At 35.5% G+C, this 24,640-nt stretch overlaps 5 protein-coding genes across 6 annotated transcripts; 2 read left to right on the top strand and 3 right to left on the bottom strand.

The window, feature by feature from the left end:
• The first annotated feature begins 448 nt into the window (after positions 1-448).
• Positions 449-3,654, top strand: LOC130749553 (probable fructokinase-4). The gene is made up of 4 exons (XM_057602928.1): positions 449-974; positions 2,315-2,647; positions 3,032-3,148; positions 3,281-3,654. The coding sequence occupies exons 1-4, from the start codon at positions 561-563 to the stop codon at positions 3,407-3,409; spliced, it is 993 nt and encodes a 330-aa protein (XP_057458911.1). The 5' UTR covers positions 449-560; the 3' UTR covers positions 3,410-3,654.
• Positions 3,655-3,940: 286 nt separating this feature from the next.
• LOC130749554 (uncharacterized) lies at positions 3,941-7,658 on the bottom strand. Its single transcript, XM_057602929.1, has 7 exons — positions 7,441-7,658; positions 7,248-7,357; positions 6,477-6,626; positions 6,140-6,372; positions 5,205-5,315; positions 4,729-4,773; positions 3,941-4,302 (listed from the first exon to the last, which is right to left on the bottom strand). The coding sequence occupies exons 1-7, from the start codon at positions 7,547-7,549 to the stop codon at positions 4,143-4,145; spliced, it is 918 nt and encodes a 305-aa protein (XP_057458912.1). The 5' UTR covers positions 7,550-7,658; the 3' UTR covers positions 3,941-4,142.
• A 2,777-nt stretch (positions 7,659-10,435) lies between these two features.
• Positions 10,436-13,264, bottom strand: LOC130748296 (B-box zinc finger protein 24-like). The gene is made up of 3 exons (XM_057601479.1): positions 12,799-13,264; positions 11,442-11,819; positions 10,436-10,815 (listed from the first exon to the last, which is right to left on the bottom strand). Exons 1-3 carry the CDS (start codon positions 12,979-12,981, stop codon positions 10,564-10,566), a joined length of 813 nt encoding a protein of 270 aa, XP_057457462.1. The 5' UTR covers positions 12,982-13,264; the 3' UTR covers positions 10,436-10,563.
• A 1,712-nt stretch (positions 13,265-14,976) lies between these two features.
• LOC130749076 (protein ENHANCED DISEASE RESISTANCE 2-like) lies at positions 14,977-18,304 on the bottom strand. Of its 2 annotated transcripts, none has more exons than XM_057602364.1 (3): positions 18,163-18,304; positions 16,160-17,147; positions 14,977-15,299 (listed from the first exon to the last, which is right to left on the bottom strand). In XM_057602364.1, coding segments are annotated over exons 2-3 (945 nt in total). In that variant the 5' UTR covers positions 17,104-17,147; positions 18,163-18,304; the 3' UTR covers positions 14,977-15,298. The 2 variants fall into 2 exon arrangements, with proteins under 2 accessions (XP_057458347.1, XP_057458346.1); XM_057602363.1 differs by having other exon boundaries at positions 16,160-17,111.
• Positions 18,305-20,959: 2,655 nt separating this feature from the next.
• On the top strand, positions 20,960-23,819 carry LOC130748289 (protein STRICTOSIDINE SYNTHASE-LIKE 13). Its single transcript, XM_057601472.1, has 4 exons — positions 20,960-21,527; positions 22,314-22,598; positions 22,681-22,848; positions 23,264-23,819. Exons 1-4 carry the CDS (start codon positions 21,157-21,159, stop codon positions 23,661-23,663), a joined length of 1,224 nt encoding a protein of 407 aa, XP_057457455.1. The 5' UTR covers positions 20,960-21,156; the 3' UTR covers positions 23,664-23,819.
• The last annotated feature ends 821 nt before the right edge of the window (positions 23,820-24,640 follow it).

The raw sequence follows: 24,640 nt of genomic DNA, 5'->3' as shown, positions 1-24,640 counted from the left end.
TATTAGCCGAAAAAGGATAAAATAAGTTCGAATCTAAAACCATCCAAAACTCCAAATACAACATTGATTTCCCAACCAAAACCAATGACCAGACACCAAAATCTCAACTTTCAGCAAATCAATTTTATATTCCTATCTGACTCCTCGATGATAACCTGAGTGCCCCCTGACCCTGAGTGCATATTTTAGATAAAAATATACAAAATTTAATCACCATAAAAACCTAACTATTACAATTTCTTTAATTTTAATCTCCGTAAAAATTATTTTTAATTCAATTATAATGTGATAAGACTAATTTAGACCCCATTTGAAATTAAATCTTCTCCTTAATTTTCATATCCATTTCATAATCTTTTCTTTCTTATTTTGATTAATTGGATGAATCCTTGATCATGTAAAATTGTAAATTACTTAATTTGTTATCTATCTCAATTTCATTCTCTCTCCTTCTATATAAACACCACCAACCCCATTCTCTGCCTCTCCCAACACTCATTGAAGAAAATCAACACCTATCTCTCTCTCTCTCTTTCCTCAAAAGTCAAAATCAACCTCCAATGGCGTTGAACAATGGCGTCCCCAGCACCGGCACCGGCCTGATCGTCAGCTTCGGCGAGATGCTGATCGACTTCGTCCCCACCGTCTCCGGCGTGTCCCTTGCAGAAGCCCCGGGATTCCTCAAAGCCCCCGGCGGCGCACCCGCCAACGTCGCCATCGCTGTTTCCCGACTCGGCGGCAACGCCGCCTTCGTCGGGAAGCTTGGCGATGACGAGTTCGGTCACATGCTCGCCGGGATCTTGAAGGAGAACGGCGTCCGCGCCGACGGGATCACGTTCGATGAAGGCGCGCGTACCGCACTGGCGTTTGTCACCCTACGCGCCGACGGGGAGCGTGAGTTCATGTTTTATAGAAACCCCAGCGCCGACATGCTCCTCAAACCTGAAGAACTCAACCTCGAACTCATCAGATCTGTATGCATCTCTTAAACTTTTCTTTAACGTTTTGCTATGTTCGTCGTTTGTTTCGTTTTCATGTCATGTTTTTGGTTTTGATTTTGGTCCTATAAGATTCAGATATATTTGTATCTTCTCCGAACGAGTGTCGAGTTGCTCCATCTAACCATCGATTATGGTCCATGGTTAGATGATGGTCCATGGTTAGATGAAGCAACTCGACACTTTCTATTGTTTTCAATAGAGAGGATCAAACCCATTTATGTGTGTGTTTGGACGCACGCGCGTAAGCGATTACGTGGGCGTGAGGTGGGAGGAAAAGACATGGCCGCTGACGCGGCGGTGGTGGGGCCCAGGGTAGATCTAGGATGCACGAACCTTACGTTATACGCATAGGTAGCATTGATATTTGTTTTTGTCGGAAGTGGGTGGTACGGTGACCGGACACCGATAATGAAGGTGGTAAAAATGGGTGGGTGGGGTTGGTGGTGTATCAGAATGCGTGCTTCACGTGCCACTTGATAGCTACAATTAAGCAGCAAATATTGGAGTGGATAAATGGATTATGAATCCACCGATCCTCTTGGTTTTTTTCCTAAATCAAAGGTTTTGGACATTTCTATTTTCTTGAGTTGTTTGTTTTTGACAATTTGTTACAATGCTATTCCACCGGCTATCCGACCGATGATAGTTATCAGACTAATCATTTGAAGGCTCTGAGATCACATTAAGAGAGTGAAAATCGTATTTGATGGTTTAAGACTATAGGCTTACAAATTCTAGTATGATTTTTGTTTTTTCTTTTAATAATATGTGTGTGGCATTGTATGTCACGCTTTGTTGTATTTGACAATCTCATGCTCTACCACGTGATTATCGCCTTCATTTTATTTTATTTTTATTTCCAATTTATTTCCTTGTTTTAAATAGTTTGTAGGACTTCACCAAAAATAAAATAATTTGAAGGACTTGATGGGAGAATACTTTTTTGGGGGCCCACATTGAATTTAGTGGTTTGTTCGTGCTCTTTAAATTAATTGAATATGTAGGGGTCGGCGGCACATTGATAATTTAATAACTTTTCCTTGGCTTTTCGATATTGGACTCTAGATCTATAATTTACAGCCAGCATGCTACATGTAAAAAAATGCATTATTTAGTGGCCTGTCTCAATTAGAGCAATTATGCTGTACAAAGGTTTGAACATTAGAAAAAAAGGAGAAGAAAGAGATGTGTTGTGACTTATGAGTATTATAATTGATTGATGAATTGATACAGAGAAAAAGATGCTTTTGCAAAAAAATGTTGAAAAAATCGAACACTGCTTTGGTTATTGACCATTTACTTTCTTACTACAGGCAAAAGTTTTCCACTATGGTTCCATAAGCTTGATCGTGGAGCCATGTAGATCAGCACACTTGAAGGCAATGGAGGTTGCCAAGGATGCTGGATGTCTTCTCTCCTATGACCCTAACCTCCGCCTGCCGTTGTGGCCGTCAGCAGATGAAGCTCGCAAGCAAATTCTGAGCATCTGGGACAAGGCTGATCTGATTAAGGTCAGTGACAATGAGCTGGAGTTCCTCACTGGAAGTGACAAAATTGATGATGAATCTGCTTTGTCATTGTGGCACCCCAACTTGAAATTACTCCTTGTCACTCTCGGTGAACATGGTTCAAAATACTACACCAAGGTAAAATCTACACCCTAAATTTGATTCACCTACCTCACTTCCTTTTTGTACTCTACACTGTTGGTTGTTCAAACTTCACTCTTGAATGCTTTAGTGCTGTCATACTAATAAACAGATGTTTGGTTAGCTTCACCTAAAAACTGAAAAGAATGTGTTTCTATAAGGTAGTGGATATGGTGCATGTTTGGATATACAATAGAAAACTGCAGTGGACATCCCCAAAAGCTAAGGGAAGTTGTTTCTGTCTGCCGTGATCTTGGGTGTATCCAAACATGAACATATACTACTTGATCTCAATTTGAAATAATTTTGTTATGCCTTAGGTAATTTTTGTTTAGGGTAGAAACACTAACGAGCTTCTCTCTGTTTTCTTTCATGAGCCAGAATTTCCGTGGAACAGTAGAAGGTTATCATGTCAACACGGTTGATACAACAGGCGCCGGTGATTCCTTTGTTGGTTCTCTGTTGTCCAAGATTGTTGATGATCAATCCATTCTTGAAGTGAGTGTTTAGCTACTAGTTTTGTTGTGATTTTGACAACTCTTTATTAAAGGCTTGGAAACACGAATTATAGAGATCCTTTAAAGTTTTATAATTGATGACTGATTTGTTTTTCACCTACTCTATTTGCAGGATGAGCCAAGGTTAAGAGAAGTGCTCAAGTATTCAAATGCATGTGGAGCAATTACAACTACTAAAAAGGGAGCAATTCCAGCCCTTCCCAAGGAAGAGGATGTGCTGAAGCTCATCAATGGAGCATAAAAACTTTTTACCGCATAATCTCATTTTCTTGTCCAGTTTTTTTTTTCACTTTTTTTTTTCGTTTGAGTTGCTGGTTTAAGAGGGAATTTGTCTCTTGAATTTCTTTAGTTTTCATTTCTTGGTCTTCTGTATTTTGACGGCAAGATCATGTGCTTTGAGATTTTGCCAAATAATGTTAACTTCCAAGTTTTGAGATCAGTGATTGATGAAAGCTTGATTCATAAGCGTTGCAGCTTCTTAACCCACATTACCTTTTTATTAATTAGTTTTTCTTTTCTGTCTAATTGTCGATAGAAGAGCTTGTGCCAACTAATTAACTATAACTAGTTCCATGAATTTGTTCAAAACTAAATTTGGCCATAAATTAAATCAAATGCTCACTTCTACATACATATCAAATTGCCAACATGTAGTTAACAAAAAAATTTGCCAACATGTATGTATGATTGCCTACCGGTTGGCGTCTGTGTTAACAAACATTAACACTCAAAAAAAATATGAACGAAATTCTTATAGATTAAGATGATAATGTAACAAACTATATATTCTTTATTTTTGAAACTCCCATGTACACTTTATAAGTAGTCCATGTCGCAAGTAGCAATTTCAGAATCATATATCCTTCAACAACTAAAATAATTTAAGTACACTTTTCAAAGTACATCATATACCTTTTTGGGGGATTCAAATTCTATTCAGCAAAGGTAGAACCTAGATGAGGTGACAACTAATACTAAAGCACGATAGCTTGAGGATGACACTCACTAACCTCCATCTTTAACGACTTCCAAGCATTTGGACATCTTTCCCACTTTGCACGCATGTGAGCCATAAAAGCCTCTACCCATTCTTCATTACTCCCCCTCATGCTTAGATCATAAGGCACTGTAAAGCTGTTTAAACATGCTTAAAATGTAAGCAAAGTGGTGTTACATCATCAATGTAACAACAGACAACCTATTATAATTGTTAGCAGCTCCAAGAAATAAATAATGGACAAACGATCTGTATCTTAATAGTAATTATAATTTGTCTCTTTTTCCCACTTTTTGCATGCAGCTTAATCATCTTAAAGGTTACCATACCAATATTTCCAAAACTTGGAATTACAAAATTACCAAGGAGTTTTTTTCCCCTCTTTTAGGGTAAAATGCTTCATCTTCTCACACCTTTTTTTAATGTGGGGCTAACCCCGGGTCAGTTGTTAGCTTGGCCTAGGTCTCTTCAGAGCTCAATTTATCAATTAAGACACACCTAGTGGCTCAATTGCCAAAATTCTGATTGACTAAATGAAATTCACAATCACATGCAATATTCACCTTAACAGTTCTTCAGCTTGAGTTCCTTTCTTGAGAGTACTATTCCTGCAAGAGTTCAAATTTTGATGTACTCAATTTGTGAGAAAGTGCTTAACCACAAATACAAAAAGAAAGAAACTAAGAAAGATTGTTGTCATCTTAAGTGAGTCCAATATATGTATGCGTGTGCGTGTGCGTGTTTTACTTGGTAAGTCAATGACATCATCCCCATTCTGAAATTAGGTTGAACCGTGGCCAAGCATAATTAGACCTCTTTTCTTGACATAAAGCACCCTAAATACCTATATCACATTATCATTGTTATCTCCTTTTACCACCTTTCTTGGCCTTATTTATCCTTTTTCCTTACTTTCTGCCTTTGCAAACAAAAGCTTTGGAACAAACTACATTGTGGAGAATTTCACACAATTCCTACATCAGACATATAATGGCAACTGCACAATATCAACCATGGACAAAAGTGTACGAAAACAAACCTGCAGACAAACACTTGGAAAATATGAAGATATTTGGTCGACAGATTATAAATGGCATCAGCTATATGCTCCTTGCCAAACAGATACACCACTGGGTAGCCTAGAAGCCATCTGTAGCAAATAAATACAGTCAAATTAGACAGTTCCTCCACATAATACATGTTTATTAAGAAATCAGAAGCAAATAAGATATGCTATACAACAGAACCACCATTCATGTGGCACAAATTGATACTGATCCCCCAAAAATCCAAAATGATTCAGTGTTTGGTAAAAATGCAAATTCCTTCATACAGACTAGTTTTAATGGGTTTACTTAGATTTTTTATATCAGGACATTACATGCTAATGTTCAGTTCTCCACAACGTGTGACAGTATTAACTTACTACTTTTCAGTGACTGTAAATATAACAGTGTAGTTGACCAATTGGTTTGAACCATCCTTCTCCTGGCAAGAATCAGGTAGGATGACACAAACTGTTGTTTGGAATCTGACTCCCCAAAGGGCAATGGAATCTGGCATAAACCATGTATCCTCCAGCAGATAAAAATATACCCTATAACATACTATTACATGCAATTTGTGTAACATTCCTTGCTAATTTCTATGAACTCTTCAATCTACTGTACATGGAACACTTCATACATAAAAGAAACAGCAAATGGGTTACCAGTGGAACTTTAGGCAACAAGAATTTATTTAAGTAAAAGGAAGTTTTTGAGATAAATGTGAACAAAGTTAATCAACTTTTTGTCTCCAGACTCCTATACATTTGCAGTTATATCAAGATGAAACCAATATAGAAAATAGTAAAGTAAATGCTAAATTTCCAGAGTCATGTCAGCATTCTTTTTTAATCAGCATGTCTTGAATCCGCAAGTACTAAATCAGCAAGTGTAAGTGTCAACAAGCACATCACTAGAAATGAATTACCCATTCAAGGTTGGCACAATCACATCAGTGTTGTCCAAGAAGTTACTGAGATCAATGCAGTCAGTAGAACTAGAGTTAGAACACCCAACAGAGGAGTTAGCATCATCCACACATTTCGCTTCCTGGGATGGCGAGGGATCAGTGATCCCCTCAGAAGAAAACACTGTCAAAAACTGCTTCTGAATCGACACGAACTGCATCGCTAGTTGGCTTTCCTCTATTTGTGTTATCAACTGAACACAAATTAACAAAACACACATAAGGATAATGTATGAAATTGAAAAAAAAAATGATAAATTAACAACAATCCAATTTGCAAAGCAGTGAAAGAAAATACCTTTGGGGGATCATGTTCCAGGTCCACAAAGAGCAATTTGGGTTGAGAGTTCAAGCATGAAGTGACATAGTGAGCTAGTTCAGTTGCATGTATCAAGTATATCATGTCTTGTATAACCATCACTCTTATATGCTCAAAAATGGGTGACTCCTGTTAAAAAGTGTCGATGAAAAAATGACAAAATAAAAAACCATGAGAAGAATGAAGACACCAAACAGTCACTACATCCCAAACACACCCAACTTTTCTTTCTATGATCCTATCAAATACCACATATATCACTTCCCCAAACTGGTGACAACGAAACGATCTCAAAAATAATAACAGGGCGTGTTTGGATAAACATCTTAATTACGTGCTTATGACAAGAATCACTTTTCGCATAAACGCTTATTTATAAACTAAGTCCCCGTTGGGAAGAGCTTATTTGAGCTTATCTGATAGCATAAGCGCTTATGCCAGTGTAACAATGTTTGGGAAAGCTTATGCAAACAGCTTCCATAAGCTGTTTTGAGCTTATTTTCATAAGCTACTTAGGATAGCTTATGCTTATATATAGCTTATTATCAATTTATTTCAATATTTTTTTTAGCTTATGAGTAAGCCCTAATGTCATAAGCACTTAATTAAGCTATTTTCCCAAATGGGACCTTGAGAAACTTATTGAAATAAGCTGAAGCTATTTATATAAGTTCTCTCGAACACATGCATAAGCACTTATGCTATAAAATAAACTCTTCCAAACAGTGCCTTAAAGTGAAGAAAATGGACCTTGTGAGCAAGGTGGAGGAGTGAAGAGAGATGGTGTTGAAGTTGAGGCATGATTCCTCCATAATCAACCATAACAACTGGTCTCATTCTGGTACAGAGTGCAAGAATATCTGCTATTCCACAAAAATCAATGAATGAATATGAAGAAAATTGATTGAAGAAGATGATGAAATTGAAGTAGAGAAAGAGTGACCTAATTGTAATCGACGCTTGGAATAAGGTTTGAGGCGCCAATTGATGAGGGATAAACAAGAGTCCAGCACTTTCATGGCTTCATCCAACTCTGACGCTTCCATGTTCATGGTTTCTTCGTTTCAGTGAGTGTTTGAGCTCTGAATCTACCACCACCATTGCGTATGTGTATTGCGCGGTGGGGTTGGTTGCAGCACCACCAGCCACGGTGGAGAATGTTTGGGCCGGCCCAATCATGATGAATGAACGTACAGGCCCATATTGAATATTATGTGGTTGGACTTGGGTCCATTGGAGAACGCAAACCGAAAAAAAAAACTAAACAAGAAGATGGATCGAGTGCATGATGTGTGAACCGAAGTAAATTCATTCTCTTTAGATGAAGTCAATCTTCATCAAGACGGCTGACCGAGTCTAAACCTACTGCTCAAGTTTGGTGAATGTTCATGAGCTGGTAAAGTTGAGATCAATCAATTGGGATCGCGCGACACAATTCCTCAAGCATTTGAGACAGTTTATGGTAAAGATACTCAGTTTGCCTATCTTGACGCACAAGAGAGTTCAAGTTGGAGGGGAGGAACTTTCCATATCCGACAATGAGTTGTATCTTATAGATTGTACGCTTGAAAAATCAAAGTATCTGCAACTAAATTGAGCTTACGAGAAACATGAGATAATGTTCTTTTTTATAGGCAAATGTTAGTTGTTAGTACTGTTAGTAAATTAGTCATTCTCAGGGTTCGAACCTTGGACCCTTCACCCTTCATCCTACTCAACTCTTATGTCCCTAACTCTTACCACTTGAGCTATCTTTCGGAACATGAGATAAGGTAACTATCCAATCTCTGACCAAGATGATATAAATGCAAATAATTTTCTCCATCTATCGGTAGCTATGAAGGTATATATTAATTTTATTTAAGTTCAATACCTATACATTATGTTTGCTATGGTACCTTAACCCAAATCAAGGTATGGTACCCAAAATGAGATAATTCAATAATAAAGAAGTATGTACAAGTTATAAATTTGATGTTATTTTATCGTAGTGATGCAACGTTTAATTTTTAGAGACATGAGATTTGTAGGTTGTGTTTTTTAGGCTTTGTTCATCCGTCAATCATGGTCATTTTGCGCGCATCCTAACAATCATCGTTCATCTCTACAACTAAACCATTTTTCATTAAAAAACAAATTTCATGAGATGAAATTAATTGAATAGTAAAATGAAATGTGAAAATGTAAAAAAATTTACCTAAAAAATATAATAATCATCTATTAAATTACTCAATGCGGGTACCATACCCAAAATATTTTATGGGTACCACAAAATTTACCAAATTTTTTTATACATATATTTGCTAGGTGGGTGATAAAAATAGATGAGATTATATATGCCACATCAGATAGGGATGAGATAAAATTAAAAAGAGAGTAACATTTATTAAAATTTAAATAATAATCCATTTTAAATAAGGTACTAAAGAATTTTGTGGAGGAATTTTGTCCCACTTTTTCAGGAAAATAAATATTTTATAAACCCTAAACAATAAACATGCACAATTACCTAAAGCATAGCTACCTATATAAGGAAAGAATAATCATACCTAATTACCTAAAATATGGCTGACTAAATAAGAAAAGGATAAACATATGATATTAGTATTACCTAATATATGGTTTTTTTGGTAAATACCTAATATATGGTTAACTAAACAAAGAAGATATAAGCATATATTGTTACCTAAAATATAACTAACTAAATATAAAAAATATATCATAAAATATTCCACGCACTAATATGTAATATCCCTTAATATTGGAGCAAGGTTTAAATTGACCAACTACTTGCAATGAGGTTGTCAAAATATCGCTTCCAAGAGCCTTATTAAGAATATTAGTCAATTGATTCAGAAGTATGGACATAATAATCTGGTTGAATGTTCATACTTTACCCCCCTCCATTCTCCCATTTAACTTTTTCACTTAGCTAGCTTGTAATTAACTTTCGAATGATTATTAACTATTAGAGATTCTTTTAGTTCCAACGGTAATTAACATTATCAGTTATTTAACTAACCCTCAAGCTTCTTAAACCTGTTATATCTTTAGGGGATTGAGCCTGAAAGCCTGTTCCCAGAAAGATCTAAGTGTTGAAGGTTCTTGAGCCTGGAACTGTTTTAGGAATTGCCCCAGTGAAAAAATGCTCTAAACTGGTGAGTCTTGTTAGTTTTCTTAGGTTGCCAAATGCCAATGGCTTCTGGTATTGGCCCTCTGAAATTATTATTGTTGAGATTGAGCACTGTGAGTGAGCTATGTGAGGTTCCCAATAAGTGGTGTTAAGAATCCTTCATAACCAATGCCATCAAGATCAACTTGTGTCACTCTACTAGAGGAGTTGTCTATAGGCTAGTTGGCATATAAGATTCCTAGAAACTGTGACCCTGTGCTTCACATGGGTCCATTGTGAAGTCCCAGCTGTTGAGATAGGAAGATGGGGTGACCGAGTTTGGATCAATGGCACGTTTTATCTCACGAAGGACAATGCTATCAGCTTCAAGGGTAGATGAGAGGGTTTGTGTTCGCATAAGACATAGAGTTATGGTTAGCATGGAGTAGAGAGAAAGAAGAGTTTAGTTGGAATTGTTTTGGCCATCTTATGAGAGAAACTTGGGTTAATTTTAGGACTTTGTTTGATGATATGAATATGAATTTCCAAATCCTTTTTTATAGGATGCTCATAGCATTGATGAACAGGAAAAAATGATTTTCTATGTAACTTAAGAGTTCTGGGCCATGCCAAGAACTCAGGCTACCTAGATACATATCATAAAGATTAAGCAGCTGAACCTACTGAACTTGGAACAAAATCTAGTAATCTTGTTTCATTTAGAGGATTATTTGCAAAGAAAGTTTATTTTTGAATAATGGGCAGGTATAATATGTATGTTTTGATTATTCCATAGCTAAGTCTGTCAGATTATTGAAGCATAGAGTGAACTGAAAAATGTTGCCATAACTTTTTGGGGAAATAATTATTTTTTTACAACATCTTTAAATTAAGAGCTATTGAAAAAAATAATGTATATTTCCAAAACTGGTCCCATGCACATGGTCATGTGCTTCAGCCAAGATTAGGCACAGTGAAGTACTCATCATCATCTTCATCATAATGTAGGACTTCAATCCTAGCCTTTTTGTTTGACATGGGGGATTTGGAGGTTCGGTAGGAAGCAACATTGCTGCTGGTATAAGTTGCTGGAAGCTGAGGGACTTCGGCTGCAGCCAATGCTTCCTGAGAAAATTGGTCACCAAAAAGACCATCATCTGCAAGCCATTCTAGCTCTCCAAACTGCAGAGAGTCCTTCTGAGCATACTGAAAAAAAAATAGAGTCATAAATATTATAAGGTGCTGGAGGCACATCATATTTAAGTAACTGATTAACTACTTATTAAGGCCAGTATGAAAATTTCTATATCATAGCCATGATTACATATAGTTCAAAGTATATTTCAAATAATCAAGAACCAAATAAAAAACTGGATTGATCTGTCTTCATCACAAAAATCAATAACCTTCATAGCTACCGATTTTGGTTCCCTACAGTCGATGCAATCCTAAGTTCGCACATGTTAGGGTTTATCAAGATCAGACAGCTCAGATAAATTAAACATTTGAGCCGTCTGATTTTGATCTTATAGCTCAAATACCTTGACTGTGTGAATTTAGGATTTCACTGCAGTTAGCAATCCAAATTCCCCTTATCTACTAACCAATTATCTTGATGTGATAAATCAAAATGCCCACATTTTACTAAAACTGATTTTAATGTTCACATGTACTATTGTGTCAGGATCATCAGCTACAACCATGTGGAATTTCAATTGGGACAATAAATACCACATGCTAATGGTACTAAGATCTTTCATTAAAAACACATTAATTTCCAAGTCAATTTAGACAATTTATATAACTCTAATTATGGAATAAAGCTGTCTTACTTTATCAGGGGAATCAAAGCTTGATAACTCCATATCCAACAAGTCATCAACAGCCCAAGAGGATGTGAAGTTAGGCACTTGCTGAGGAGGAACTTTTTCAGTGAAGTTAGGCACTTGCTGAGGAGGAATTTTTTCAGTGAAGTTAGGCACTTGCTGAGGAGGAATTTTTGCAGAAATTTTAGATGCATTCCTACTAGGTGGCTCCAAGTGGCTTTTTTCATCATCTTTGGTGCATTTTGAACTCCCTGCTACTTTGATACCGGTAGCAAGGAAGCGCTGGTGGTTCGCAGAGATGCTTCCAGGTGCATGAATTGGTTCATCACAATCCTGACAGAAGAGTGCTCTGTCTTCAACACAAAATATGAAAGCTGTCTTTTCCTGTGGTTACATATAGAAAATAGCAAAATGAGAAATAGTTATTGGATAATTAATATTTAATATAACATCCATAGACATTAGACAAACATAAAACAATGTAAAATCCATTTTGAGAGAAGGTATTAACTCATAGTCATAGATGCAACTTCAGATATCCTAATTCATGTTTCAACAGTTAGCCCAGCTCAAAATCCAGGTGTTAACAGTAAAATGGAGTCAACAAATGTCCACATTTCACAATAATGTCGAAAATATCAAGCAACATTCTCATCTAGAATGTTTACTTTACCTAATAATATGTTTTTAGGAAGAGTTTCTCTAGAGTTTATTTGAACTTATCTTGGGATATCAACAATTAAGTATATATTTGGTTAAATTTATTAGAATAGCATATAGGGATATTATAAGGTGGACCATTTTATAGTGGTCCAATGGTGCACCATTATATTTGACCTTCCAAATATGATGGTTCACTTGTGGACCAGTATTAAAATACATGGTTCACTATGTACCAGCCCTATCTTATAACCTAAACTCCTTTGAGCTTATCTTATTAAATTTCTCAGATAAATTGATGAACAGATGCTCATTGAATAAGCCTTTTTCTAACATAAATCTCAGTCCATTGGCCATTCACTGGTGGTGATTCCAATAACATAGCGCATGTTTGGAAATCTTTGTTACAATTAATTTTAAAGTCAAAATCAATTATGTGGATAAGCTCTTCTGCTGTCAGAATTAATTCTAAAAACAAGAGGTCGGTCCAAACATGCTAATAGTAAGTTTGGCCTAGCTTAAAAGTAAAACAATAGAACTTGAATTACCTCCTAGTTTCTCATGTCAAAACATGTATTGATATCTAATTATCTATAACTAAGAAAAATCAGCACAGTCAAACCATCCAAGCACAACAATTTATGAGTAATAATTTAATAGCATGATAAAACTAGAAGTTAACATGGAAAATTGAGGTGCTAACCTGACATATATCACACTTTGGAAGCTTGTTTGATAGACTTTCAAGAAGAAGCCTCTGGTGCTTGCTAGCAAGCTTGTTAGCAGCATGAATCTCAACATCACACTGAGCACACAAAGCAGCTTCATCTGCACAACAAATCACAGTAGCCGGAGCTTTCTCACATGCATCACATTGAATCTTCATAATATCCTTTCCTTTCCTTATGAAACTTGAACTTCTCAAGTGGGAACAATATTTCAAGACTCTAGAGGGAGTGAGTGACAGCTAGCTTAGCTATTTGCTAACAACTCTTCCCAGAAAGGAAAGATTTAGAACCTATAGTCCTATAGTTGTTTAGCCAAATATAGTTAATGATGGTGTAGAAGAAAGATTATATGAGAACCACAAAAAACATAGACATAACATTTGAAGTTTGTGATGTGAACATAGATATTTAATGTAGGAAGAAGGTGTTGGAGGCAGAAAATGAAATGCATGGATGAGGTTTCAAAGGCATCAAATTGTGACAAGGGTAATGAAAACAACACGAGCTAGTGGGGTCAACTTGCATTGTGTGTGTGGCTGTGGATACATCAACAAAGCACTAAGCATGTTTGTGTGGCTACTGTATTTTCTGGATTTTCTTTAACAGCTCAGGTAATGTATGGTCCTTGCATTTGACTCTGCTTTCAATAAAACAAATAAAAAAATGAGCGGATCAAAATAATGCTCCCTTATTAAATTTGGATTTTAAAATTCAATTTTCTTTACTCTAGTCTCTAGGAAATCTAATCATGCAAAATTTCAGTCAATAATAGAAAAGGAAATAGCAACGCAACGTGCAGAGAAAAAAAATTCCGTCGCTAATTATTTTAGGATTTAAAAGTTTCATCTCAAATTTTCGTCGCTAAATTCTTTTTTATTATATTTACCGGGGATTTTGTGATAGATTATTATGTTGCTAAATACTTAGTGACAATCTCCGAATGATAGCTTAAGTGGTAAGAGCTGAAAACATATGAGTTGGGATTAAAGAGATCCAACGATCAATCATTAAATGGTGCAACTTATCTTTCCGATGTACCAAAAAAGATAAGTACTTAGTGACAAAATATTATGTGACCAAATTACATCTTAAATTTATTTTTTATTATTCATCAGGATTTTGTGATGACTTAAATTTCCATCGCATTAAGAGTAAAAAATAAGTAAGTAAAATTTTTTAAAAGTGATATCACCAATAGGAGTGACGATTTTAAATAAAAAAATATCCCAATATTAATGGCAATTTACACTTATATAGTAAATAATAAAAATGAATATCTCTATGGATTAGAAAAATTACTTTCATTTTAGCTTTTAACTTCTATCAAAAAATAGAGTTGAGGACAGATTTAACTTCTGTCCAAAAATGTAGTTGAGAACCAAAAGAGATTTTGGCCGAACATAGGGGGGGACTTCTTTTGAGTTGGTTGGAGTTACCCTGAAATGCAATTTTTTTCCCACTTCTATCCTCTCTCATTACTGATCTTTCTATATTGTTGTTGACCCACCATGTGCTTCCAAATCAATTCTATGATATTCAGTAATTGTCTCATCAACAAGTATCAAGGTCTCCGGTTGATTAGAGAAGTGGATGCTTCTGCGGTGGCTATGCCTCCAGCCCTCCACAAACATAAACATGATCTGAATGCAAAATTGTTGCATAGGCTTCTCTAGGACCATTTTCATTTTAAACCCTTGATATTTTATATTTTAATAAAATATTAAAATAAAAATTATAACACTACTTTTTAGTACACCTTGAATATAATGAAATAAAATAGAAAGTGAATTAATATAAGGAGATAGGGACTTCAAAGTTCAAACCAATTTAATAAAATGGAAAACTATCTCATCAACACAGCTCTTCTGAAATCTACTTTTTTATAAACTTATTCAGTGTGTTTGGAAGAAGAAATTTTGATAAGCTGGCCTTCAGCCAATTTAGTGTGTGTTCAAATTTTCATTGAAACGAACGTCATCCCCATTGAACTTCACACTAAAAAGTCTTATATCTTCATACGTGGGCTGGGATATGTAAAATGGCTTTTGCAAGGGAATACAGAGTTATTGGATATTGGATAGTTGTTGTCTAGAAGATGCTCAATCCATTGTGAGTTATACCTTATCAGCATAAACATTGTAAGAATATTCGTCTATTTGAAAGTATTAAATCTACTAGACAAGTTACTAAAGGAGAACAAATTCATAACATCAATCCAACCAAAAAATTGAAGCAATTGTAATTTGGATAAGCACAAAAAGTACCCTAGACAAGAAAAAAGTCATGAATTTAATTTTCAGCTACGGACTATTTTTCAACTATAAATATGAGGGCATTCTAAGTTCTAACTTTCTGAAGTGATACAAAATACTACCATAGGGCAAGAATTCAGTTGTACACCCCAAAAGGCTAAAAGAATAATCACCTAAAATGGAACTTCATACCCTTTGCAATTCCTGCAATTCCTCCAGTATATCTGCAAATGATAACATGGTACAGAAAATACAAAAGGATCAAAACATGGAGGAAATACAAAAAACAAAAGGAAAATAACTTCACTAGAAATATAAGGCCTAATATTCATATATGGGAAGAGGGAACCTGTTTTATGTGTGAGTCGATTACAACTTATTATACCTAAGGTTTTTTTGACATGATGTAGCTTTTAAGTCACAGATGGAATAAAAAAGAATAGAAAAGACAGAGGATGCTGTAACAAATAACAATACATGTAGTAATGACAATCAAAATCAGTAAGAAACTAAAAATGCTCAATCAGCCAACATACATAAAGTGGAAGTTTTGTGTGTGTGTGTGTTGCAATGAAATATCCTAACACTACTAGGTTACAAGCAAATAGGCAAACTGGAATCCGAATTGGTCATATTTCTTCCCTGTCCATTCTGTTAATCCCTTCACAAAGCAGGCAATTTTCAATCCAAAAATTGCAGGACACATGTTTAAAAACTAGTTGTACACTTGTACTATTAATTGCTGCAAAGAAGACAGGGCCTGTTTAGATGCTAACCAAAGAGCAATTTAGTGCATTTTTTAGTAGATAAACTCAAATACTCTTTTGATCCACATCCAATCGGGTTCATAATAGATGCTAAAAATATACGCAGATAATTAAACCTGTGATCTTACATATATGATCACAATGACCACTTCCCAATCATGTCCCTTGGTAAAGGGAAACAAAAAAGAGAAGAAAAACGTCTTTGAGCAGTTGAGAAAAATAAGTTTTAAACATGCAGAATATTTCAATAGCAAACTTACATCTCCAAAGCATCTGTAATCATGTTACCAAATGGTTATTAAACTGCATAAACTTACCATTGCTTGACATCAGTCTGACTATCTTTTTTATCTAAAATATTAGCATGTTGTGATCCAGAAGTAGAGCCATCTTCTTGAGGACCTGAATGAAGAATGTGGGAAAACCCCTGCCCAATAGACTGCCACCACCTAGTAGGTAAAGATGTCTGTAAACCTTCCGAACTCTCGACAGACGATGGCTCGATTGTTTTAGCTGAAGCAGGATCGAGGTCAGAAAATCTGAAAGCACCTAAAAGTTTTTCTGGAAGCTCTAATTCAGCTTGGCTCTCAATAAGAAAAGCCAAATCAACCGTCAAACATGAGATATAACCGAACGCCAAATGAACTATTGCACTTGCAACCATAGAAGACCCTATATCAATATCTACTTCTATGAAATTCTCTGTAACGGAATATTTACAGGAAAGGGCACGGCCGATTACGCAAATAGCCTGCTCTCCAACAGCTTTTCTAACAATCCAAGGACCTTTTACAATGTTGGCAATCAACTTAAGTCTTGAGTTTCTGAATGCATCATCACCTTTCAAGAACCTATCCATTAGCGACCCTTCAGCAATAGGCTCTTTGGTTGTAAAATATGCAATGGCACTATAATGATCCTTGGTTGGGACTTGAATATTGAAGGCCCATATAAAGGGTTTATCACCTGCTGGAAACTCATTATCAATGACCTTCCTAACTCGACTATTTGGATCATTTAATATCTCCCCGATTTTCACCGAACTTCTAATCCAATCAAAACCAATAGGCTTGAGTAGATAATCACCGGCAGGAATCTTAACCCTTGTTGTAAAATACTCAGGACCTCTAACCATGAATGCATCTCCTGGAGGGGAAGCCCAACCTTTTGAACAATTATCCGGCTCAAGAAGTGGAACGGCTCCTTCAGATAGTATCCTTTCCATCCATTCAGCTTCCTTTCTATCACCAAGGCTGGCCATAATATGCCCTGCTTCCCAGTAATAACAATATAAGCTTTGAAGTGCTGAGAATAAATAATACTTTGATTAAAAGACAAAAAAGAATCCCACATACATGAGTTATAAGGTCATCTAAATTCCAAACATGTACAAGATTTCACAGATACTAATAAAAAAGAAAGAAATATACATCCTAAACCGGGAATGAAACTTGAAATAGACAAATATGTAACTAACATAAGCTTAGCCTGGTTTGCACCCCTTCCCCCCACAAAAAAAAAAGAAAAAAGAAGAAGCTTATCCTTCATAGGCAAACATGACCAGCAAAAGAAATCAAAGTAGGCTTTGATTGTCTTTAGGTTTCATTGATGGAAAAGGGTATTAAAAATTAAAATTACTAAACAGATGAGATTGATGATCATGTTCATGTCTTTCAAACTTTGTAAACACTCGCATACAGATCAACTACATTGGCATCATTTACTTGTAGTGTTGTTAATGGCGGATCGTGGACAATGGCGGAAAGCCAAAAATCCACTATACCAAGCCCTCAAAGCGAAAAATAGCGGTGAGCCCTAAGAGCGCTACGCTATTTAACAACAGTGTTTACTTGCCTACTTAAATGTAGAAGGTCATATACATTAATAGAGAATAATATCATAATGACTTGATAATACTACACTACTATAGTTGGTACAGTAATGATAAGTTGAATTTGGCTACTATATGATGGATAAATCAATTTGGAAAGAATTGAATTTTAGGAAGTCCATATGGAAGAGCAGCACAGTAACAATTTTTACAGTAAAACCTATTCCATATAATAATATACAGAAATAAATAATTGGGTGATTACTGGTTAAACAAGTGAAGAAATGCTGGGGAAGATAAAAATCAATTGTGAAAACAACACAGATCATTGTGGTAAGCTTAAACCATTGCAAGATCATGAAGGGACATGTATATGCATCATTCATCTATAACTATGAATCAGAATTCAGAATAATAGGCACAGTTGACAGAAATCTATGAAGTAACAACGCAAGGTGAGGTGAAGAGAAGGAGAAGTTAAACGCTAACCAGCTCAATTGTTAGGAATCGGAGGTTTGGATTTCTCTGCAATTGCGAGCGAGCACGAGCACTCTTTGATGATGGATTCAGGGTTTTGTTTTCGTGATCTTCAAAGACACCTTTGTGTTCTTTCTTTCTTTCGGTTTTCTCTTTTCTGAATAATTAAATAATAATTTAAAATTACTTTATTGTTTTGTTCGTTGGTGCCACCGACAATTAGAGGCACCTAGGCCCAAATGTTTGGGCTGTTATGTGGACTTGTACCTCTTTCTAGCTACTAACAAATTCATATGTTTCCAAAAATAAACATAAGAAAACTAATTAGTATGAGACAAAACACTCTCACTCTCTCAAACTATCGGGCAGGACGTTAGTGACTTGCAAGAACAAAGTACTTATGTGTGCCCTGCTTCTTCAGGTGGAACTCCAGGTTGAGGAGTTACTCGAAATGCTGTTAAGATATCCGTATCTTTGGTTTCATAGTCAGGAGTATAATAAGTCAATTTATAATCTTTAACACCAGCTTTGAACCCAACACTTGCTTTAATTTCTGTTTGTGGGGACATAAATTCCTCCCTACAACTCATGAATTAAGAATTCTCGCAACAACAAGGGCTACTCGACATAACTTAATGACATGGATCACGCATTTGTGAGCTTGACGATTAGCTTAGGGAAATAGGTCACTTGGTGATACATGTCATACTTTGGTTTGAACTTATTTTCTATCTTGGATTTGCACCATGAGATCTCCTTTAGGTGGGAGACCCACCAACTGAATGCAAGTGATTTGAACCATCAACCTATTAAAAAGGTAAGTTAAGTCCGGAAGCAGTGGTCATTTGTGTCAACTCAACATAATTGTTTAATAGTTTATAAATATATAATAAGACATTTACATAAGTTCATTAAGGCCCCGTTTGAAAAAACAGCTTAATTAATGACATAAGCGCTTATTCATAAACTATTTTTAAAAATTTATTGAAATAAATTGAAAATAAGTTGTACATAAGCATAAGCTGTTTCTCATAAGCTATCCTGAGTAGCTTATGAAAATAAGCTGAAAATAGCTTATGGCAGGTCATAAGTTGTTTGCATAAGCCCTCCCAAACACTGGCATAAGAGTTTATGCTGTCAGATAAGCTTAAATAAGCTCTTCCAAACTGGGCCTAAATCATATGGATAAGAGCTAAAATAAGTTAAAACAAGTTATTCCAAGACTTAAATCCTTTCTTTCTTTTCTTTTGTAGTTTTCTTCTCACATTGCAATTATTCATTAACTTCTTTTATCTAGATGGTCCTGAACAAGTGTGTGATTTACAAATTATGATTTATATATTTTTCATTTTTGGTTTAGTGCATCATATATGTGAGGACCTATTCATACTTTTCACTAACTTGTCATCCTTTATGAGTTTCTATTATCGAAAGGAGAAATGATATGTAGGTGGTAGAATATTATTCACCAAACTTATAAATAAAATTAGTATGACTTTCAAACAATCCCACTATATAATACCATGTGAAAGTTGTTTGTGTGTTGTTGTCTCTTGCTATCTATCCCACCCTAGAAAGTACACACACATCTAAATAGCAGTTGTATCATGTTGTAGCCATGCTAACACATAAGTTCATCAGACACATCACATAAACCTCTAATCTTCCTTTACAAATTTTTTCTTCAAAAACTTAAACTTTATAAATGGAAATATCACAATAATTTGATAAATAGGTCTTTTTATTATGTCTAAAATTTATGCTAAAATTCAAAATATTGATTCTCTTTTGAAGTTTTAAATTTCTTATATTAATACTGAAAATGATGAAACACATGAAACGATATGACCGCACAACTTGGGTTATAAAGAGAAAAAAATGAAATATATATGGTGTCCGATAATTTTGAATTTTAATATTTAAGTATCATTAATGTTTTCACATGTGTTTTTTTTTTGTTACTTATGAATAATGGTTACCAATTACCATTTCTAGCTTTAGTGTAGTAATACTGTAATGTAATAGCTTTAATAATTGGTTGTTCAGTTGATTGGAGACCAATTTTTTTCATTAGTGTTACATTTGTGCTCATCTCAGTTTTTAGGGATGTGATTTCTCAGTGAGAGGAGAATGAGATGGACAAAGTTCCTTGAATAACCTGCAATGCGATTGTATATATTCTATTGTTGTTTATTATTGTCTAGATTGAATGCGAACGTGTATCAGCTTGGCTTGATCCATCTAAAGTAGATGTCTCTGATTTTCCCCTCTAGAAAATAATTGTAGTCTAGATTCAAAACATATATTATTATTGTGGATACAGGTTTCCTTTTCCTGGATTCAAGATTATAAGCATGTCAAGGACATGGACACGAATTCTAATTAGGTGAGGCTTCATTTCCCTTTACATGTAGCCACATTCATCAAACCATGATATATAACAAATGATGATTCCATAAACATGATCTAATCATCTCCCATTTCTCAGTGTCCTCATCATAATTTATCATTCTGTTATGCATAATCCAAGGTAAAAAAAAAGGTTTTCCAAAGTCCACCTCCTCTAGAGAAGTCACACACTCACACTCCGTACAAAGAATCATAGCATTCGTCATAGGATTCTACTACGGTTATCCTAATTTGTCTCACAAGTCAGCATAGATGACACTTGGGAATAAAAAAACACAAGACTTTTTCACCAAGCAAATGTTGTTTTCCAACAAAGTCATAGAATGCAATCAATATAGGAGTGTTAGTTTAAGGTTAAATTTCAAATTTAACTTGTTTGTTACGTATAGAATATGCTGGCTATTTTAACTCAACCTACCCTCAACCTGCACAACAATAGACAACCTACCTTCAACCTTAAATGCCATCATGAACAAAACATGCTTTGAATTCAACTCCCTCAAACCAATTCAAATATGAAACTCTCTCTAGTTCCACCAAGTTAGACAACACTCAAGTCTCAACTCAACACTTTTTTCTCACCTTGGTGTGCGCACAATGGAGAAGAAAAATCTGCTAAAAGATGAGACATTTCTCCAACACCCACTTCTTCTTACCCTTGTTCTGCTTCTGGGTTTCTTCGTGATGGACCCTTTTCATCTGGGTCCAGTTTCAGAGCATGAATTCAGACCCGTGAAGCATGACATTGCACCATACCACCAAGTCATGGGGAACTGGCCTAGGGACAACGTGAGCAGATTAGGACTACATGGGAAATCAGAGTTCAAGGATGAAGTGTTTGGACCAGAATCTCTGGAGTTTGATAACATGGGTCGTGGTCCTTATGCTGGTTTAGCTGATGGTCGTGTTGTTAGATGGATGGGGGAGGAACTTGGTTGGGAAAATTTTGCATTTGTCACATCCAATTGGTAACTCTCATATTCATCATCACCCACAATTATCACAAAAAATTTAACAAAACACTTGATTCTCATAAAGTTTTGTCACTTAGCATGTTTGAATTATATCATTTTTCCTCAAAATGCACTCATAAGTTTATTATTCTATAGAAAAACACCAAAATGGGCAAGCTTTTACACATTCTTAAATGTTTATATTCCATCTCAAGCTAATTAAATGGACTTTATCATGGGCCTTTGGCCCTCCATATTATCCAAAAGAAATGGACTCTATCAAGTCAATTTTTACATCAAATAGTACAAACATTTTACACTCGTCACATTTTTTTCTTTATTTTTTAGTTTTTTACATTACATTATATATCACACATGAGAAGATGAGAAGTGAATTATATCAGTCAATTTTTTATGCAGCCACTATAATGAAGGAGTCTAAGGCTCTCGGCCTAAACATTTGACAGATAATATTCAAAAAAACATGTTTTGCATGTGATTTGTTAGACTTAAAAACAGAATTGTCTGATATTCATTCTAAATATGAGATTTCTTGACTGCAGTAGTGCAGTGACTACACCAAAAATTGACAGTGAACTCAGATCCCACTTTTTTCTCTTCTTTTCCTTGCTCTTTTTCTGTGGGTCTACATGTCTACTTAATGACTTTTGGTGCCTAAAAGCCTATTATAGCTTATTCGTAGAATTAAATAATCAATTATAGTAGAACATACACTTGATTATTCTATCTAATTCATGCTAATGAATGGCACTTGGTATTTTGGTTTCGTGATTTTGAAAGGACTGAGAAGCAATGCGTGAGGGGGAATGATTCAACCACTGCCAAGCAATGGAAGCATGAGAAAACTTGTGGGCGACCACTTGGCCTAAGATTTGATAAAGAGAGTGGAGATCTATACATAGCGGATGCATACTATGGGCTTCTTGTGGTTGGGCCAAATGGTGGACTTGCTACATCATTGGCAACCCATGTTGAAGGAAAGCCCATTCTCTTTGCAAATGACCTTGACATTCATAAGAATGGATCCATCTTCTTCACAGACACTAGCACAAGATACAACAGAGTGTAACACCTTCTTCTATTGTCATTTTTGTGTTATTCATTGTCAATTTTAAAAGGCTAATGATGGGTGTATACTTGTTTACAGGCAACACTTTTTTATATTGTTGGAAGGAGAATCTACTGGTAGACTTCTGAGATATGATCCTCCAACTAAAACAACCCATGTTGTGTTGGATGGTCTTGCTTTCCCTAATGGTGTGCAATTTTCCAAAGATCAGTCCTTTCTCCTCTTCACTGAAACCACCAATTGCAGGTGAGATCACTATCTTCATACAAACAACATTCTCTGTGATACACTTTTTTCATACACTTTTTCTATGCAATGAAATTCACATGAAAGATTAGCAAGTAAGAGTGTTTTCCCCTTCAAGTGTCTGCTATAGAACCTTGATTATAGTGAATTTCAAAAAAATCGATGATATTGTGAATTATAGTAAGTCGTCTTTTGATATTATATGCAATTCTATTTCGTTGAAACAAATAAACACGTAACTTAAGGATCTACATAATTTAAAGACTACTCATATGTAAACATACATATTTGATATGTGTTCAAATATTTGTGGTGGTTAAAAATCGCTACTAACATATATCTCAGCTGAGTGACATCCAGTTTATGTATGCTTAAATATCATTATTGAAATATTAATTCCTTAATGACATGACAGGCTAAGAAAGCTTTGGATGGAAGGTCCAAAATCAGGGACAGTGGAACATGTAGCAGACCTCCCAGGTTTCCCAGACAACGTGAGAATAAATGAGAAGGGTCAATTTTGGGTTGCCATAGATTGTTGTCGCACTCCAGCTCAAGAGGTTCTGAGCAACAATCCATGGTTGAGGAACATCTACTTCCGCTTACCCATCAGGATGAGCTTTCTTGCTAGAGCCATGGGGATGAAAATGTTCACAGTGATCACGCTTTTTGACGATGAAGGGAAGATTCTAGAAGTTCTTGAAGATAAAAAAGGGAATGTGATGAAGTTGGTCAGTGAAGTTAGGGAGGAGAAAGGGAAGCTTTGGATTGGAACCGTGGTTCATAACCACATTGCTACCCTGCCTTATCCTTAAAATAAATCAAACCTTATTGTTACTTTAGTATTGCATCTTTGTGTGTTCTTGTTGATCTCACACTTTGTAGTGTGTATTTAGGAGTAGGATTTCCATTTGGTCGAATGTAATGATGTTATTGATCATCATTAATAAAATAGACTTCATGAACTTCCATTCTCTGTCTAGATTAGGTATATTTTGTTTTATTTGCTCGGGATAGAAATGACATGAACGAAAAATATAAGTGGATTTACATCTTACAAATATTGATGTTACTACCAAAATTTTGAATTTGAAGAGGTACGACGAACATTGTTTCTCGAAATAGAGGGTTGAGTGTTGACCATTGATTGGTTTCAAGAATCTCAAAGAACAATATCAAGCTATGGAATCAGGACAACCAAAGTTTCATTGATCTCCTTGATCATAGACGAATTATAGCATCAATTATGCAAAAGCTTCACAACAGACTGACCCACCACATCCCATTAAGATTGGGAAAAAAGGGATTCAAACCATCAAGACATGGAGCTTTTTAGAGCATTTATGTTGAACACCGTCGCTCTAATCTCCTCCTTCGAGAAAGAAGCCTACTGATCCCTACCGGGTTGAATGCAGAACCGTTTGAATCTGTGGCTCGAATGGTCAGGGGAATGAGTTCTGGTTCTGGTCACCTAAAAGTAGAGTGTTTAACTCAAAAAAATTATCTAAGATCATTTAGACAACTCATTGAGTTTATTAATTTAAATTAACTTGCAAAAGTTAAACAAAAGACACAAGTATAAATGATGGTCAACATCAACGAGTGTTTGGTCCAAACCGTACATAATTCTCTTTAAATAATGGATGAGTTTGAGTCTTATGGTCGAGAAGAATTTTCAAAGAAAAAATTAACTCTATCAAGATGTGAATGATTCCAGATATCTTTACGCTCGTGTCGATGCGGAGTGACTATTACTAGAGGAGATAAAGTTGTACACTTGTACTAATAGATG

Source organism: Lotus japonicus, chromosome 3 (genome assembly GCF_012489685.1).
Source record: "Lotus japonicus ecotype B-129 chromosome 3, LjGifu_v1.2".
NCBI classification, from domain to species: domain Eukaryota; kingdom Viridiplantae; phylum Streptophyta; class Magnoliopsida; order Fabales; family Fabaceae; genus Lotus; species Lotus japonicus.
The sequence above is the reverse complement of the archived record's forward strand: the minus strand, read 5'-3'. Positions and strand labels throughout refer to the sequence as shown.

Excerpts from the sequence above, each read along its gene's own strand:
- LOC130749553 (XM_057602928.1), top strand. The coding sequence starts at position 561 with ATGGCGTTGAACAATGGCGTCCCCAGCACCGGCACCGGCCTGATCGTC. Across the intron at positions 2,648-3,031 it reads GTTCAAAATACTACACCAAG|AATTTCCGTGGAACAGTAGA; the intron begins GTAAAATCTACA and ends TTCATGAGCCAG. Across the intron at positions 3,149-3,280 it reads ATGATCAATCCATTCTTGAA|GATGAGCCAAGGTTAAGAGA; the intron begins GTGAGTGTTTAG and ends CTCTATTTGCAG.
- LOC130749554 (XM_057602929.1), bottom strand. The coding sequence starts at position 7,549 with ATGAACATGGAAGCGTCAGAGTTGGATGAAGCCATGAAAGTGCTGGAC. Across the intron at positions 6,627-7,247 it reads TCCTCCACCTTGCTCACAAG|GAGTCACCCATTTTTGAGCA; the intron begins GTCCATTTTCTT and ends ACTTTTTAACAG. Across the intron at positions 4,774-5,204 it reads TTCCAAGTGTTTGTCTGCAG|GAATAGTACTCTCAAGAAAG; the intron begins GTTTGTTTTCGT and ends GAACTCTTGCAG.
- LOC130748296 (XM_057601479.1), bottom strand. The coding sequence starts at position 12,981 with ATGAAGATTCAATGTGATGCATGTGAGAAAGCTCCGGCTACTGTGATT. Across the intron at positions 11,820-12,798 it reads CAAAGTGTGATATATGTCAG|GAAAAGACAGCTTTCATATT; the intron begins GTTAGCACCTCA and ends ATGTAACCACAG. Across the intron at positions 10,816-11,441 it reads GCTTTGATTCCCCTGATAAA|TATGCTCAGAAGGACTCTCT; the intron begins GTAAGACAGCTT and ends TTTTTTTTTCAG.
- LOC130749076 (XM_057602364.1), bottom strand. The coding sequence starts at position 17,103 with ATGGCCAGCCTTGGTGATAGAAAGGAAGCTGAATGGATGGAAAGGATA.
- LOC130748289 (XM_057601472.1), top strand. The coding sequence starts at position 21,157 with ATGGAGAAGAAAAATCTGCTAAAAGATGAGACATTTCTCCAACACCCA. Across the intron at positions 21,528-22,313 it reads GCATTTGTCACATCCAATTG|GACTGAGAAGCAATGCGTGA; the intron begins GTAACTCTCATA and ends TGATTTTGAAAG. Across the intron at positions 22,849-23,263 it reads ACTGAAACCACCAATTGCAG|GCTAAGAAAGCTTTGGATGG; the intron begins GTGAGATCACTA and ends ATGACATGACAG.